Raw genomic sequence first — 18,129 nt, 5'->3', positions numbered from 1 at the left:
GTCACCTTCTAGGTATATTTATGTTACTTTTTCCCATTTACATGAATAACTCCTTGTAACATTATGCCTTTCTTATTTAAGACCAGAATAAAATCATGTCTACAGGTATTAACTAGTTAGGAGTTTTGTTTCTTTGTTTCATTTATAATGGCTGTTTTCAGATAAAGGGCTGACAATGAATTTGTTTTTCCAAATCCATTTTTATTTTTCTCTAGTCTAGTAATGAACTAAATTTATGAAATTGGTATGAGTCTGAATAAATCAACTGCTTAACTATATCACAGCCACATTAATATTTACTGTTAATAATAGATGATGTATATGTGAGACAAAAACTATACCTGTGCCATTACTAACCATGATATCATATATAATAAGCATTTTCCCAAATATCATGGTTTATTAAGTCAGTCTCAATGTAGCCTCATAAAAAAACTAGAATTTTAAGAGTACAAAGGGAAACTTCTGTGTGGCTTGGTTCCTAATGTTGACAAAAGCTAAAGGTTTGGCTGTAGATCCTTGAACATTTGCCTAAGACTTGACATAAATTCAGGTGGTCACCATATTATCTTAAAAACACTAGAAAATTACCCAAAGAACACAAAAAGAACAATTTAAAAACAAATTTTATTTTGATTTATTAGAAAATTTATCTTTCATATTCCATGTGAAATGTGTGTGTGAAAAAATGCAGAACGTGAATTGATGCTCTGTGAATTTTTTGTTTGTCATTTAAAATTAAAGAATATGACCCTATTGTCTCTGGTGCTATCAGAGTATTATAAATTATGGAAATTACTACAGTGCAAATATTTGGCTTAATTCATAACATTCAGTCATCTAATTTTTGTTTTGAGTCTTTTGCTTTTCTCATTTCACATTTTTGTTTTGTTTTCATCCATCATTTTGTCCTATCATCTTCAATTCTAGAGCAACCTGACAACAATAATGATGCTACTGAATTGGGCATCCTTGTCATTCCTGAGATTAGTGTCACAAATGTGGCCGGAGAGAGAACCGGGAATGGGGAAAAAGGCAGAACACTAGGAGAGATTGATGCTCAGCATATACAGGGTGTGCAGGAAACAGCCACAGATCCTAGAACTGAGAGCAAAGGCTTGCCAGAGATCAGGAGGCAAAAATCTGTAAGAAAAATGATGGAGGATGGAATAAACTCACCTGGCAGAGTGCAGTTTTAGCAGAGCACTTTATAGCTGCACTCCAAGGTATCTTAAGGCAAAGGGCCACTGATGCATGTTAAGCAGCAGTTGCACAGTCACAAAAATTTTGCATGTAATCTAATCCAAATGCATGAATTATGCACCACATTTCTCAATTACTCTTAATGCTCTTTGGAATGATTATACCTTTATTGTCTTTGAGTAAATTTTTATGAAAACTGAGGCAGAAAATTCCTTCTAAAATAATTTTCTGCTTATGTTTGGAGTTCTAAAATTACTTTTTCGGCTTTTGTCTTTTTGCCATCTTTGTTATGAAGGATAATGTATATAGAATTTTATGTTTGAGCTTGTGATATTTATAGTCTAGATTTTTTAATTTGATAAAATAATCTACAATATAGAGTGCAACCTTCTAAAAAAGTCTTTAAAGTATTCTAATACCAATTTTTTTAAAAGTTCCTTGGTAAGAGCTTTGATTTTATACTGCTTTGCTACTGAAGGAGAGTTCACCCCTAGTTTTACTGCGTGATATTTCTAATTGTTTCTTATCTTTTGCATGAATGGGAGAATTCTTTGTAAAAACATAATGGGATATGGTTTATGGCATGCTTTTTGTTTAATACACTATAAATTACTGTCATTTAATTACAGTGAACTATTTTTGACATTTTTATAATAAATGTTTTGATTTATCCTTTGATTTTCTATAATCTGTTGCTTTATAAATTATGCTAAAGCTTAATTTATTTAAAGCATAACTGATTTGGTGTTAATCATTTAAAAAGATTGCTTAAAATACTTAATGTTAATTAATCTTTGTCATTTCTTTGTTTAGGAAATACAGAATTAACAGGTCAAGAAGAACTGATGGAGATATCTGAAGTTGACGAGGGATTTTATTCCAGGGCTGCGTCTAGTACCAGCCAGTCGGGTTTATCAAACAGTAGTCACAATTGTAGTAACAAGACAAGTATAGGAAAGAACCACAGACGGTCAGGAGGAAGCAAAACTGGAGGAAAAGAAAAAGAAACTACAGGGGAATCTTGCAAAGATCACTTTGCTCGAAAACAAACTCAGAGAGCCCAAAGTGAGAACCTTGAGCTTCTCTCTTTGAAGAGACTTACTTTAACAACCAGCCAATCCCTACCTAAGCCTAGTAGCCATGGTTTGGCTAAGACCGCAGCGACTGTATTTAGTAAATCCTTTGAACAAGTCAGTGGTGTCACAGTCCCACATAACCCGTCATCTGCTGTTGGTTGTGGGGCTGGGACAGATGCCAATAGGTTTTCCGCTTGTAGTCTCCAAGAAGAAAAGCTTATTTACGTTTCAGAAAGAACTGAACTTCCAATGAAGCATCAATCAGGTCAGCAGAGACCTCCTAGTATTAGCATTACTCTGTCCACAGATTAATTAGTAACATATTTTTCTCCCATAACCCAGTGAACCTGGAAATACAACTTTGCTTCTTTATGAAAGTACCCTGGGTCTTTCATCCATATTCCTGACAGGAGCCCTGATGTCTTAAATTCTGAAGGCTCCCCTGACTTTATGAAGGGAAGATTGTCTAGGTTGCAGTAAGTTGAAATATGGTTTTGTTATTTCTTGATTAAGATTTTTTCCCCTTGGTTTGAGTCTTTTTTTTTCCCTCCTCTTATTTGTTATTGTTGCCCTAAGATTGTCAGTGACAATAAATTTTGACAGGTTGTCTAATCAAGTTGGTTATGTCTCATGTGAGGTTGTAAGGTGGTTTTTCTTGTTTTGGTTTGGTTTGGTTTTTTAATAGCTCCTATTTTGGTGGCTGTGTGTTTGGCCTTCAGAGTCAAAGGGAGTCTGCATGTATGGGAACTGTTTTATAGAGAATGGGGCAGAGGCACAACTCCAGGAATTCTCCAGCTCCTGGTCAGGAAGCCAATCTGAAAACAGGCATGTGGAAACATAAAAATGATGTGTATGAAAAGCACGTGATGAAAATATTTGTAAGCAGATCATCTTTATGATTAGAACAATTTGCTCAAAGCCCTGGAAAATGCCTGGTAACCCAGTACCTAGAATATTATATGATTCCAGGGGATGGCTAGAGGCATTTCTGTTGTTATCTCTGAAACATTTTTATATCAAAAATCAGATTGCTGGTAGGTGTGTTGTTTTGAAGTGTTTGATCTGGATTTAGCAGGTGAAGATCCCTTTCAATTATTAAGGTATAATAGGCCGTAAAGCTGATTTACCCTACTGCTGGACTTTGGAAATCCTAGTTAGTTTGGACTCCTATAATTCAGAGCATACGTCATTGGAAGACTTCCTGGAAATCAGTGTAAATCTTGCAACACAGCTCTCAAGATACCACTGTATAATATGTAATTGTTTGTCTGCAAATGCATTTTTCATCTATAAAATGTCATGAAAGAAAATAAAGGTAGTGAAATATGGACAAAGGACATTTATATATTAACTAAAGTTGTTTATGTTTGTGTTCTTAAATTTAAAACACGAAAAAAAAGAAATGTCTTTCTCGTTAGTGAACAGGCCTGTTTTAAATATCTTAGTATAATATCAAAAGAATAATCAATTTAGTTACCTCCCAACTAAAAAGTAAAAATAAAAAAGACGATATGGCAGAAGTTGAAACAAACTTGTATGTATCTGTATGTGACCTCTAGATGGAAATTAAAGTTTGATGTTTGCTAGCCGTGGTCCTTTTGGCTATGGTTGCGGTTCCCCTGTAAAGCAAGTGTACTTAAGTCATCATTCAGAGTGAGAGAGAGAAAGCAGGGCTGAGGCTGAGTCAGTTGAACATTGAGGAAGACCTAAGGAGCTGTCCAGTTCTTGGCTCTTTTTCACTGTGACTACACAGCGGTTTCCTTCTTCATAGTCCCTTGCTGTAGTCACCAAGAGAGCATGCTAGTGTTTTCCTCTTGTACCTGCTTATGCAGAGCTCAGATATATGAAAAATGTGTATGCTTTGAAGGCTGCCAAAGCATTTATACTCTGAACATAGTTTTGACTGCAACTGCTTTGGCTACCAGTTTAAACTGAGTTCTTCAAAAAGCATGAACTTGTTTTCATTCATTAGCCCTGTTTACAATGTGGATTTTGACATAAATGAATTTGATTTTTTTTTAGCTCCAGTAACAGAATGGAATAAGATCTATTGCCATAAATTGTAGTTAAGAACTGTAAGGCAATCGGGCAGTGAAACTTGATATTGTATTAACTTAATAGGAACCCTGTGTACAATTTAAAATATTTGTAAAATATCACTGTGAATTTACAGATGTCTTTTTGTCATTCTTTAACAATGAATTTCCCCTGTGCATAGTTATTAATAGTATTGGTATTATTAAAAACTAATTTGTAAGATTGGCATTTTAAGCAAGTTGAGGTGCTTAGGAAACATTGTAGAATAAATTTGGGGAAATGTTAGCTGACACAGTTGAGAGATCAGATTTTCATGTTCTGTCACTGTAATGGAACCTCATTTAGACCTCTCTAGACCTTTGCTAGCTGTGTGGTCTGAGGACCAGTAAGTAGGATTGGCATTATCTGGTATCTTGTTAAAAATGCAGAATTTCGTGCCACTCTAGGTCTACTAAATCAGAATTTGCATTCTTAACAAGGCTCCCAAGTGATTTTTATGAGAAGAAAGTATCAGAGTGCAAACAAATTACTCGTCTAATATGTAGAATTCCCAGTGGTCTCACAGCCCTAGATCAAATGTGTCAGACACTAGATCATTATAATCTTCATTGGTTTTGACAGCTAATTAATTAGTTTAATAATATTGACATATGACTTCTTAAGTATTTGAATTCTAGATTGCTAATGATCCTTATTTTTGCAGTAAAAAAGTAACACTTTATATTTTTCTTGTTAACTATAAATGGAATCAGAGCTGTAAATGCCTGAAATTTTAAGTATGAAAAGGGGTGCCACCCTTTTATATACTGCACAACAAATTTGCATTTGTATATTCTTTTTTAAAAATCTCTGCAGGCTTGCTCAGTGAAACGGTTCTGATTTTTTGCTTCAAATGATTTGCACTAATTGATTTTCTGGAGAGTGGAGTTATGTTAACAACAAAATTCTTTTATAGTTCCTTTGATACTATTTCAAATGAGGATTACACATTGAAAGTTTTTATAGAAATTATGAAAATTGGATAATCTTAACTATGGTAACCATTACTATTATCCATACTACTTTCTCCCCACTCAACTTTCAAATTTGAAAATTGGGGTAGCTTTTGTAGGTCACTTTCTTATAAATTTGCTGATGGTCACAGATCTCCTAAGTATCCAGAATAATATTTTTATCATGAGAAGGATTCCACACAAAATTGGGGTCTTGCACCCCATATTTCAGAGGATCTGAACAGAAATTGTGGCTTCATTGCACATTTTAAATCTCTATAGATTCCTGAAATCACCCAACCTCTCACATTTGACAACCCAACGGCCTGGAGTATTCTGGTGGCACTGGAGCCAGCACTAGCTTTTTGGAATCCAAGTGGGGAGAGAAACAAGGTAGGCTTTTCAAGGGACTGTCCCAGACTACCCAGGGCAAATGTCTTCCCTTCCCTTCCTGAAGCCACAGGAAAGCACCCTGGAGTCCTTTGTATACCACTATGGAAATTTTTAAGGCAAGCTCTCAAGACTTGAAGAGTTGGAATTCTCAGCATTTAAATGATGACTGAAGTTTGTTTTGAAAAAGCAATATTTCATTGCCCTTTTCAATTGTGAAGCAACTGCTCAGCAAATATTACTCATTTTTTTAAAAAGTTGAATTAAAGGGAAATATATTTTTAAAACCAAAATAGATCAAAATGATCCCAGTTTTAAGGGATTTTGCCTATTTTGGAAGAATAAAACTAAAATGTTAAAACTGTTGAATTACGGAGAACAGATGTACTCTGAGACATAATTTTAAACAAATATTTAAAATAAGGCAGGTTAACGTTTGCGTTTAGGCACAATAAATCTGTATTAAAGGGAAGCACATCAAGGAAATATATATATGTTGAATAATGTAACTGAAAAATATTTTTTAAAAACCACTTAAAAAGAAAAATAATTTGATGGGTACTTTAAGCATTGTAGATAGAAATTAATGTATAATAGTGTCCTCCCAGTCTTTGTATGAAAAATTAAAACTCTCTAGTCCTTTAATGAGCATGAATTTATACTTCTACATTTGTTGCTTAGTAAAATTATACTCAGTACTTTGAGTTATTCAGATTTATGTTTAATATTGTTAAATTCTTCATCAGAGAGCATAAATAGATTGTCTTCTATACTTTGTAACTTGTGCATATCTAAAGAAACTAACAACGAACATTTTGGGAGATGTTTTTGTGTTTTTTTATAGTAGAGTTTTAGAGTACATTTGTCTTAATAGGAAGTTTTTACCATAAACCCAAGATTTTATTTCACGTATTGTTGCTTTCTCTTATGTGGAACTTATTGTGTACCTCTTACCTTTATTTCTAATCATTTAGTGATACTAATCTTTTCATAGTAAATATATTTGTTTCTAATTGTATTCCTAGAGTTTACATTCCTAAAGAATAAACTACGACTTTGGCTATTTTTATGTGTTCCCTACCTTCTTAAGGCTATGGAAATAAACTGGAGTTTAGTTTTTTGAATTTTTGTATATTTGTGTAAATGTTCTCCATATGTAGTACTTTATACAACAAGTGTTGCCTCTTGTTTTATTGAAATAAAAACTGAAAAAAATATTTTTTCCAGATCAGTTTACTCATTTAAAAAATTATTATAAAAATTTGCGGAAGTTTTGATATGAAGGAAGAGAATAAAGGAGGAAGACTTAGGTAAGTTGAGCCATTGAGAGCTTTTGGGGGTAAGTGATAAGACAATGACCTCATTCCTGGCTTTGTGCTTTACATGTCATAGGGCTGAGGAGTATGACAGGTCCACTCGTATTCATCCAAAGATGAAGATGAGCTCTATGGGCCATGCACCAGTGGCAGATTATTTGTCATATCAGAAGCACAGGCAAATTTAGGTAACATCACTTTGTCCTTCTAACTTTAGAATCTTTATTGCCATGTGTGGTGACTAGTAGTCCCAACTACTCAGGAGGCTCACTCGAGCCCAGGAATTTGAGACCAGCCTGGGCAATATAACGAGATCTTATCTCTTAAAAAAAAAAAAAAAAAGCAAAAGAAGAAGAAGAAGAAGAAAGAGTCTATATCTCTTGAGTACAGAGATTATATGCCCCTAGTACCTAGATAGGACTTTGTGCGTGGTAGGTATCTAGACATTTAATGAATAAATGAGTTAGGTTGATGTTAGCTTTGGAAAAGAATCAAGGATAAGTCTTCAGTGTTTTCTTTAACAGTACAATTTTAGGATTTTGTTTGTTGGCTTTAGGAAATCTCAGTGGCATTACATGAATTGCATTATAGCATGTACTTAGAAAAAAGAACTTATGGCTGGGCGTGGTGGCTCACACCTGTAATCCCAGCCTTTTGGGAGGCCGAGGTGGGTGGATCACCTGAAGTCAGGAGTTCAAGACCAGCCTGACCAACATGGCGAAACCCCATCTCTACTAAAAATACAAAAATTAGCCAGGCATAGTGGCGGGCACCTGTAGTCCCAGCTACTCGGGAGGCCGAGGCAGGAGAATCGCTTGAATCTGGGAGGCAGAGGCTGCAGTGAGCTGAGATCATGGCACTGTACTCCAGCCTGGGCAACAGAGTGAGACTCTATCTCAAAAAAAAAAAAAAAAAAAAAAAAAGGAAACAAGAACCTGTTAACCTATTAGACACTTGAAAAAATTCCTGGCTCGTAGTTGATTATATGTTTGGTTAATTCCATTTCATCTAAGGAACTAAGTAATTTAGGAAATGTGTTCTTAACTACTCTTAGAAGGGTACTTGTAGAGAACCAGAGTGGTGATTTTGTAAGCAGTATTTTGTCCTATACAATATGCACTCTTCCAGTAACTCCAGTAGTCCACATAGTTGACTCACCTCCTACAACCCGACTTTGTTAATATCAAGATAACTGTTTTATAATTGTAGAGAAAGATTTTTTACAACCAGTTGTAGTTATTATTTTCTTTGCATTATGTTATTGTGATAGTAGTGATAGCTAATATGTGTAATTAAAATGATCATCTTATCCTCAAAATCATCCTATAAAGTGCATAGAATCCCCATTTTACAGAAGAGGAAACTGAAGCTCTCAATAGGGTAGAGGACTTGGCTAAGGTCACCTAGCTGCTGAGTGGCAAAACTCGGCCTTGAACACAGGTCTTAGGACTCTCACTTTTATATTGCTTGGTGAAAGAAGATACTAATTAAATCCTACCTAATGGAGATGTATTTAAAATTCACTCACCCCATCTGTCTTACAGGTGATAGTTTTTAGGTAAGATAAAATCAAAGTGTTCTAAAACTAAATCATAATATATTTTACAGAATTAGAGATAATTGTGTTTTAGTGGTCAAACAATGCTCGTTATTCTGTTAGTAAAAGCATGGTAAAATGCAAATTAAAATAAGATTTCTCTTTTTTTTTTCCTGTCAGATAAAGATGAAAAAGATTGATTCTAGTATTGACATTGGTATGGGGAAATCATTAGTCACTGAGACGATTAGCAGGACTGTAGATTGGTACAAATGAATTGGTGGGCAGTTCAGCAGGATCTATCAGACTTTAAAGTGTACCTCATACCCTCTGAAACAGCCATCCTACTCTTCTATATTTATTCCATTCTCTGTATTCTACTGAAAATGTAGCACAAATATATAAACATAAGCATGCAAGGTATTCATTGCAGTATTGCTTGTAATAGCAAAAACAAGCCAGCAAATCTAAATGTCTATTAATAGAGGAATAGCTAAATTATGGTATGTACATATAGTGGAATATAATGTAGCCATTAAAAAGAATGCAGATCTGTATGTGATGATTTACATTGATTATACAGTGTATGATCCCACTTGCATTATAAATGTGTGCAGTAGTTAAATATGAGTGTGTGTATATGTATAATACACACTTATGTTTGCTAGTATGGGGGAGGAGAGCATTGTTTTTCAAAGTGTGGTCTAAAGACAGCCTGCATTAGGAAATTTTTTTTTTTTAATGGGGATTCCTGGGCTTTGTGCTAATTTCCCTGAATCAGAATCACTGTGAGTGAAGCATGGAAACCTGTATTTCTAACGGGTTCCTCAGCTGATGGCTTATACAAATGTAAAATATGGTCTAGTAGCTGACAGCAATGAATTGGATATCTGGTAGTGGATTGTAGTTAGAAAGGGCAAACTTCTTGAAGAGATCTTGTATTTTAAATGAGGCCTACCTAAAATAAAGCCAGTTGAGTAACGTTATCAGCATAGACCTGTTAATGAAGGTGAATTGGCCTGACATAGAAAAATGATTCTACCATACAGCACTACACACCAACTAAATGAGCAAGCCTTTTAAAAAATCCTTGTTGAACTTCCCAAATATCAGATGACCTGTTAATAAAGCACAAGTAAATAATAGGACTTATTGTGGTAAGAGAAAGTGCCACCTTGATTTGATTGTGTGTCAGAACCAGAAAGTAAGATTATCTGTAGGGCTTTGGGATCTATGCTTAAATGGTTTAAGGTATGTCTGTCAAGGCAGGGAACTGATTGGGATTAGCAAAGTTGATAGTTCAGAATTAGTGGACACAGCAAGCAGGGTTCTTGAAGATTCCTGAAAAGTCAACTGTTGTTTGAGAAACAAGCTGTTTGCCCAGGTGAGCAGGGCTTCACCTGTAGGAATTGTCTTCAACCTTAGGAATTTCCTCTACAAACAACAACAACAAAAAAATAGGGATTGTTCTTGTTTTTATTTGCTTTGTTTTGTTTGTAATCTTATCTTTCCTGGGCAAAGATTTCCTGGAATAAACAACTAAGTTATGTTGACATACATGGGCTACAGTCTTATCCAAGCTGTATTGACACTGATGGATTCAGTTTGTTTTTCTTAGCTCTCTCTATTCAAAGATTATAAGTCAATATTATGTATATAGCAATTGACAGGTCATAAGTACGGCATGCTAACTGATTGTACCACTGGAGCTCCAACAATTGATGTATCTTTGGTGACTTCTTAGTGTTCTGCTGAAGATCGCAAAGATTTCTGTAGCTTCTTGACCTCTATAACACTTGGTTCACACTTGTTAAGTGTTCTAATATAATCCACATCACATTGTGCTGTGACTTATCTTTCTCATATTTGTCTCCCTCACTAGACCACAGCCCTGTGGGAATATAATATAACTAATACATAATGGTGAATAAAGATTTGTTTTACTAGATAGAATATAAATCAAATCCAGGAAATCGGTGGCAGCATAGGAGAGACTGTGTTGCTTCTCTTCTATTAAATAGAAGTCTTTGAAACTCCTTTTATTCTCTAATATTCTTCATGGAGATGAAAATGAAGGTTGTAAAGCTTTACTCTGATTATTTTAAGCATGCCTGCATAAAAATGTTTTGAGAAGTAAATTATGCATCATGTTTCTCTTTAGTTAGACTATGAATGGTGTGAAGAATTTTCTGGGCTAATGTTTGACATTTATTATTCACTCCTGTAGATTTGTGGTGAATATGAATGGTATCTGGACTAATCAGAAAACAACGTAGGAAAGGCCTAACTTCAACACTGAATTCTTGCTCCTTGTCTCACTTGCTTCCTTTTGTAGAAACTACAAGTATATTTAACTTTTGTATCCTAGATCCACTACTGCCTACTGAAAGCCTATCATGCATTTATCTTTAAACTTTTACTCTCTTCATTTAGCCAACATATTTCTACTTCTATGTTGCCTGCTGTGCTGTGTAATTTTCTACAAACATTTTCACCTCCAAATCCCTTGAAATGAAACCCTCTGGAAGAGCATCACCACTTTTTCTTCTTCTATTCTAATTCCCCTCTAGTTTCCCCTCTAGTTTAAGACTTTTGTTGCAATATTTATTCTTTCCTTAAGCCTTTAAATTCATTTATATCCACCAAGTTGAATTTGATGAGACAGGATATGTTTGAAAGAAGGACAAACCAAACAAGCAAGCAAACCCGTGAATACTCGTACAATAGGACATAATATACATTTCCCAGTTCCCTGAAGGGGTAAAATTGAGACTGGTTATACAAGCAGTATTGCACAGCATGCTGATACTAGCTAGACATAGCCTACAGTGTTTCAGCTTCACTCAACGATGGTTCTGGAGGACAGTGAGGAAATGAACTTTTTCCAGTGAGAATAAATATGAGCAGTATTTCTAGTCTGCTTTGCACCGAAAGTGAGCCATCTCAAGATACAGATCTATACCATTTATACCTGGCCAGGTGGTTGGAAACACAGATGTAATAAGATTGGAGGATGAGTGACAAAAATTGGGAGCTAAACATATTGGACTTCTTAAAATAGGCTCAGATTGCAAGAATAATTGTTTCCTACAGACATATTAAACAAAGGCCCTGTGGTGAAGGAGGTGCTAAATAATCAGATGGTCAAGATGACTTTGAGGATATCAGTAAATCTCTTTGGTATTCCAGCCTTTGTTCAAACAGTTTATGGGCAAAGTGGCTATACTGGAAGGATAGGGCTACACAGGAACTTCAACAATACAGGCCTCCTTTCATCAAGGCTGTCCTTATTACTGCCAGGAGCCGAACTGGCCAGCAGCAGTGACCATCCTAAGATATAACATCTAAGGGTGACCAGATAGTTAGTGGCAGATTGATTATATCAAATATTTTCTTTCATGGAGAGACAACTATTTGTCCTCATGGAATAGAGCCTTACTCTGGATCTGGGTTGAAGTTTGCCTTCCCTAAGTACCATGCTTGTGTGTGCAATAATAAGCTTCCTGTTCACCATTATGATTTTCCCCAAAATATTGCTTCTAAGAAACTTATTTTACAATGTAATCAGTGAGGTAGAGGTAGAATTACACTTTCAGTCATGGGAAACTAGGTAATTAACATCAAAATTCCCATTGGCAACTAGATAATCCAGCAAAACTCTTCAAAACATGAAAATCTAGGCCAGGCGCAGTGGCTTATGCCTATAATCCCAGCACTTTGGGAAGCCGAGGTGGGTGGATCACCTAAAGTCAGAAGTTCAAGACCAGCCTGGCCAACATGGTGAAAGCCCGTCTCTACTAAAAATACAAAAAAAATTAGCCAGGTCTGGTAGTAGCACATGCCTGTAATCCCAGCTACTCAGGAGGCTGTGGCAGGAGAATCGCTTGAACCTGAGAAGCAGAGGTTGCGGTAAGCCGAGATAGCACCACTGCACTCCAGCCTGGGCAACAGAGGAAGACTCTGTCTCTAAATAAATAAACATGAAAATCTAGAGAGGCAAGCATTGGCACAACTTCTTTCCTGGAGGTATTGGCTGATTCTAGAAGCATTTAAGGGGATAAGCAGTGCTTCTTACTGCTCCAGGATATTAGGAGGACAAAAACTGAATGCCAGTGCCTGCCAAGTCATAAAAGAGGGCTTAGGAAATTCCCATGCTTTGGGCTGGGACCCAAAAAAGCTGCACCATAGGAGTAAGAGTGAATCGAAAGTGCATCAACTCTCCCCCATACACAGGGAATTCAGCAAGGATTCAAACCATCCCAATTCCTGAAATCAGATTAAAAATGATCCCCTAAGTGCTTGGTAATAAACAAATCCTCCGTGGAGGTGGAAAAAAACCCCATCATCTTAAGCCTCAAGTTCTACAATTTTTCAAATACAGTCTTCACAAGAGAAAAGAAAAATAACCAGACACTTCTATAGCAGAGCAACACTCATTGAGAACAACAAGCAGCTTTGGATAAAATTGCTTAAAACCTCGTTTGAAGCCATTGAAGAACTTTCAGCTAAACAGGACTCTAGAAGACAAAACGCCAGAGAGAAGGTGTGCAGAAAAGAGTTAACGTAATAGGCTGAGATGCTATCCTTAGCCCTGATTTTAAAGCTGGGCTTTGGCTAGTGTCTGGGAATTTGGATTACCGGAATGTTCCCACCATTCCCTAACTGATAAGGGGGTTTACTCTTTGTAAACCATATAAACAACATGGTTTATACTGAATTCCTGCTTTCCTTCTAGGAGTCTGGAATTATGATTTGTGCTAGGCAGAGGGTGCCTCTATCACTAGCTTCCAATACAAACTTTGGGCAGTAAGACTCTAACGAGCATCCCTGGCAGACAACATTTCACACCTGTTGTCACAATTCAGTACTGAAGTAATTAACCACAGCCTGTGTGATTCCACAGGCAAAGGATTCTTGGAATCTTGTGTCAGGTTTCCTCTGGACTTCACCCCATGTCCTTTTCCCCTATGCTGATTTGCTTTGTAGTACTTTTCTCTAATGAATCATAGCCATGAGTATGACTGTATGCTGAGCCTTGTGAGTGCTTCTGTTGAATCACTGAACCTGGGGTGCTGGCGTGGTCTTGGGGCTCCCAATATAAAAGTATTTTAACCAGAGAAGTGAGCAGACATTCTGCAGCTACTTCTTCCATTATGGAATTTGCCAAATCTGGGTAAAAGGCCCAAGAAGAGAGTTACTGCTAAGAATCAGAGAAGCAAACAAGTTATGGAAACCACACAGGACTGGAGAAACAAAAAGAACAGGGCCTTTAAACCAATCAGCACTTGGGAGAGCAGAGATCCTAGTAAGACAGGAGGTTCAGAGAAGTGAGCCTGGCACTTTCCTTGTTTTCCTCTTGAGTATTTGCTGAATTCTTGGATTGCTCAGAGAGGAAAAAAAAAAAAGGCAGAAACTTGCTGAAAGCCAGAAAAAGGATTTTTAGTTTTTTTGCATCATGGCACTGAGAGATAAAAATGTTATTTCACGACCCTTCAAAAGGGAAAGCCCCTAGTACATATCCCAGGATCTCATTTAAGAACTCTGTAGAGATACAAACAGGAGAATCAAAGTAAATTATACCTTATAAAAATTGTAACTTAGCTTCAAGTCAACTGAATGATTGATTGAATTAATGCAGTCTGCCTGCCACCACTCTATCTTCCCACCAGGAATATATCATCCAGACACTATAAAATGTATCATATCTAATAGCTAACATTGTGTCAAAAATTTCAAAGAATGTTAAAAATCTGAACTATGAGGGAAAAGGCAATAAAAACATCCACAGATGACCCAGTTATTAGTGTTATCAGAGACAGACTTAAAAAATAGCTTTGATTAATGAGTAAAGATGGAGAATTTCATGAGAATCAGAATCTATTTTAAAAATTCAAAATTCCAGAATTAATGCAAAACATACATATTTATGCATATTGAAGAATGGATTAATCAAAAGAAAGAGATTGTCAGAATGGATTTTTTTTCAAAAGCTCAAACTATATGGTGACTACAAGAGACATGCCTTGGATTCAAAGACAGAAGACACAAATAGGTTTAAAATAAAAGGATCCAAAGTGCTATACCATGCAAACAGCAACCATCTAAGAGAGGCAGAATGGCTACACTAATATCAGACCATTAGACTTTAAATCAAACAAAGAAAATTGTTATTAGAGATAAAGAGAAATTTTATAATGATGAAAAGGTCAACTATCACAAAAATATAACAATTATGAACATGCATGCACCTAACCCCAAAATACACGAAGCAAAAATTAACAGAATTGAAGGGAGAAACAGACAATTTGGTAGCAGCTGGAGATTTCAATATTTTACTTTCAGTAATGGATACAATACCTAGGTAGAAGATAAAGATTTATCCCAATAATTCCAGGTTGATGAATTAGCTTCCTAGAACTGTTGTAACAAAACACCACAAACTGTATGACTTAATACAAGAGAATTTATTCTCTCATGGTTCTGAGGGCTGTGTGAAATCAAGGTGTCAGCAGGAAAATATCCCCTTTGAAGTCTCTAAAAAATCTTTTCTTGCTACTTCCTAACTTCTGGTGGCTCCTGGCAGGTCTTGGCTTTTAGCTGCATCACTCCAGTCTCTACTTCTGTTGTCACAGGGCTTTCTTTCCTGAGTATTTTCATATGACCTTTTTATAAGAACACCAGTTATTGGATTTAGGGTTCACTCTAACCCATTATGACTCCAACTTAGCTAACTACATCTGCAAAGATTCTATTTCCAAATAAGGTGAAATTCTGAGGTTTTAGGCCAATGTGTTTTGGGGGGTCATCATTCAATCCCATACAGTCGTCCCTGTGACTCCCCAAAATTCACATTCATCCCACATGCAAAATACATTTACCTAATCTCAGCGTCCTTCAAAGTCTTAGCCCATTCCAGCATCACTTATAAGTTCAAAATCTCATCTAAATATCATCAACTAAAAAAGTCCTAAATCTCATTATCAAAATTAGGTATTGGTGAGAATCTGGGTATGGTTCATCCTGGGGAAAATTTCTCATCTGTGGACCTGTGAAACCAGAAAATAAGGTAACTGCTTCCAAAATACAATGGTGGGACAAACATAAGAGAGATATTTCTAATCAACAAGGGAGAAATTTGAAGGAATAAAGGGGCCTCTGTTAGCCAACCGGTTTCCTGATTCCATTAAGATTCAAGATCTAAGAATAATTCTCTGTGACTTGATGCTCCATCTTCTGGGCTGCAGCAATAATGACCCCATCTACTGCATCCATGGCTCAGTCCTTGGAGCCAGACTTCTTTCATTTTACCCCATCTTTACCCCTTTTAGTACAGGCTGGCAGTGTTCCTACTGGCACAAAATCCTCAAAAACCTGTCTGTTTCCTATGCAGCTCATGGGCGTTCAAGCCATTAGACAAGGGAGTCTTGCATAGATTTGTTTCTAGATAACTCCATCTCTATTTGTGGCTTCTGATAAGATGGTTGATTGTTTTTGTAAGTCACATATCTCATCAACAAACTTTTGTCCACCACGCCTTTGGTGTTCTCTCCAGACCATATTTTCTCATCTTTTGCTATCTAGATAGGCTGAGAATTTTTTCAGGCAGCAAATGCTGGTTCCTTTCACATAATAGTTCCCTTCTTAATTTATCTCACACCTCTTGCATTTTACTATAAGAAGCAAGGAGAAATAAGATCACATCTTCCACACTTTGCTTGCAAATGTTCTCCACTAAATCTCCAAGTTTATATCTCACAATTTTTACTTTCCATCCAAATCTAGAACACAATTCAGTCAGCTCTACTGCCACTTTATAACAGTAATCACCTTTCCTCCAGTTTTTTTATCATGTGTTTCAATTCCTTCTGACCTCACCAGAAGCATCTTCAATGTTCACATTTTTACCATCAGTCTAATCATGATGACATATGTGTTACCTAAAGTGATAGAAACTCTACTATTCTCTTCTTTTCCTTTGAGCCCTCACCAAAATCACCTTTAATGCCCATATTTCCACCAGCAAACTTTTAAAAGCAATTTAGGTTTTCTATCATGTATCTCAAAATTCTTTTAGCCTCTACCCATTAACCAATTCCAAAGTCACTTCCACAATTTCAGATATTTGTTATGGCAGCACCCCATGCCCTGGTACTAAAATCTATATTAGTTTCCTATGGGTACTGTAACAAATTACCTCAAACTCTGTGGCTTAAAACAACAGAAATTTATTCTCTCACAGTTCTGGAGGCTAAAAGCCTGAATTCAAGGCCTATGCTCCCTTTGAAGGGTGTAGAAGTGTCACCACTCGTAGTGGTGACAGGCTGGTTTTTTTTTTTTTTTTTCTTTTTTTTTGGCATTCCTTGTCTTCTAGCTGCCTCATTCCATTCTGTCTCTGTCATTAGATGGCCTTCTTTCCTGTGTGTCTTCATGTGGCCTTAAAAGGATACTAGTCATTGGATTTGGGGTGTATCTTAATCCCATATGACTTCATCCTAACTAATTTCATTTGCAGAGACACTATTTCCAGGTAAGATTATATTCTGAGATTCTGTCTTTCATGTTATGATGCAAACTGGGTTTATCTCACATGTTCTTTATCAGATTGAGGAAGTTGCTTGATATTTGTAGTTTGTTGAGTGTTTTTAAAATCATCATGAATGAATGTTGAATTTTGTCAGATGTTTTCTCTGTAAGTATTGAGACGAACATGTAGTTTTTGTCATTTATTCTATTAATATGGGGTAGCACATTAATTTATTTTTTGAATGATAAACCAACCTTGCATTCCTGGAGTGAAGCCCACTTGGTAATGGTGTAAAATTCTTTACACCATAAAAATTCATTTTATGTTTCTTTGATTATTTGATTTGCTAGTATTTTGTTGAGGAGTTTTACATCTCTACTCATGGGGAATATTACTCTGTATTTTTATTTTCTTATGATGTTTTTTCTGGCCTTGTGTCAGGGTAATAGTGGCTTCAAATAATGAGTTCCCCCCTTCTCTATTTTTTGGAAGAAATTATGGGGTATTGTTATGAATTATTCTTTAAATGTTTGGCAGAATTCACCAGGGAAACCACTAGGCCTTCAACCACAGTACTTTTTTTGTGCAGTTTTTTTTGATTACTAGTTTATCTCTTTACTTTTATAGATCTGTTCTGATTTTCTATTTCTTCTTCTTTCTTTTCTTTTTTTTTTTACTTTGTTTCTATCTTTTTTTTTTAATTATTATACTTTAAGTTTTAGGGTACATGTGCACAATGTGCAGGTTTGTTACATATGTATACATGTGCCATGTTGGTGTGCTGTACCCATTAACTCGTCATTTAGCATTAGGTATATCTCCTAAGGCTATCCCTCCCCCCTCCCCCCCACCCCACAACAGTCCCCAGTGTGTGATGTTCCCCTTCCTGTGTCCATGTGTTCTCTTTGTTCAATTCCCACCTATGAGTGAGAACATGCAGTGTTTGGTTTTTTGTCCTTGCGATAGTTTGCTGAGAATGATGGTTTCCAGCTTCATCCATGTCCCTACAAAGGACATGAACTCATCATTTTCTATGGCTGCATAGCATTCCATG

The 18,129-nt window shown here is 36.1% G+C and overlaps 1 protein-coding gene across 9 annotated transcripts in view; it reads left to right on the top strand.

The window, feature by feature from the left end:
- HYCC1 (hyccin PI4KA lipid kinase complex subunit 1) overlaps positions 1–18,129 on the top strand; it is a 119,605-nt gene that overhangs the window by 64,505 nt on the left and 36,971 nt on the right. For 3 of the 9 annotated variants that reach the window (XM_003807949.6, XM_055115758.2, XM_063605636.1), the window contains exon 11: positions 2,017–6,915. The exons of 3 other annotated variants lie outside the window; for them this stretch is intronic. In XM_003807949.6, the coding sequence (XP_003807997.1) occupies positions 2,017–2,591 (575 nt within the window). In that variant the 3' untranslated portion in view covers positions 2,592–6,915. Of the gene's footprint in view, positions 1–930; positions 6,916–18,129 lie in introns of those variants that run through there. 3 more of the 9 variants (XM_014345611.6, XM_055115760.2, XM_055115759.2) reach the window with 2 other exon arrangements.

The sequence above is a fragment of the Pan paniscus genome, chromosome 6 (assembly GCF_029289425.2).
Source record: "Pan paniscus chromosome 6, NHGRI_mPanPan1-v2.0_pri, whole genome shotgun sequence".
Taxonomy (NCBI): Eukaryota; Metazoa; Chordata; class Mammalia; order Primates; family Hominidae; genus Pan; species Pan paniscus.
Note: the sequence above shows the minus strand (reverse complement) of the source record. Positions and strands in the feature narration are given on the sequence as shown.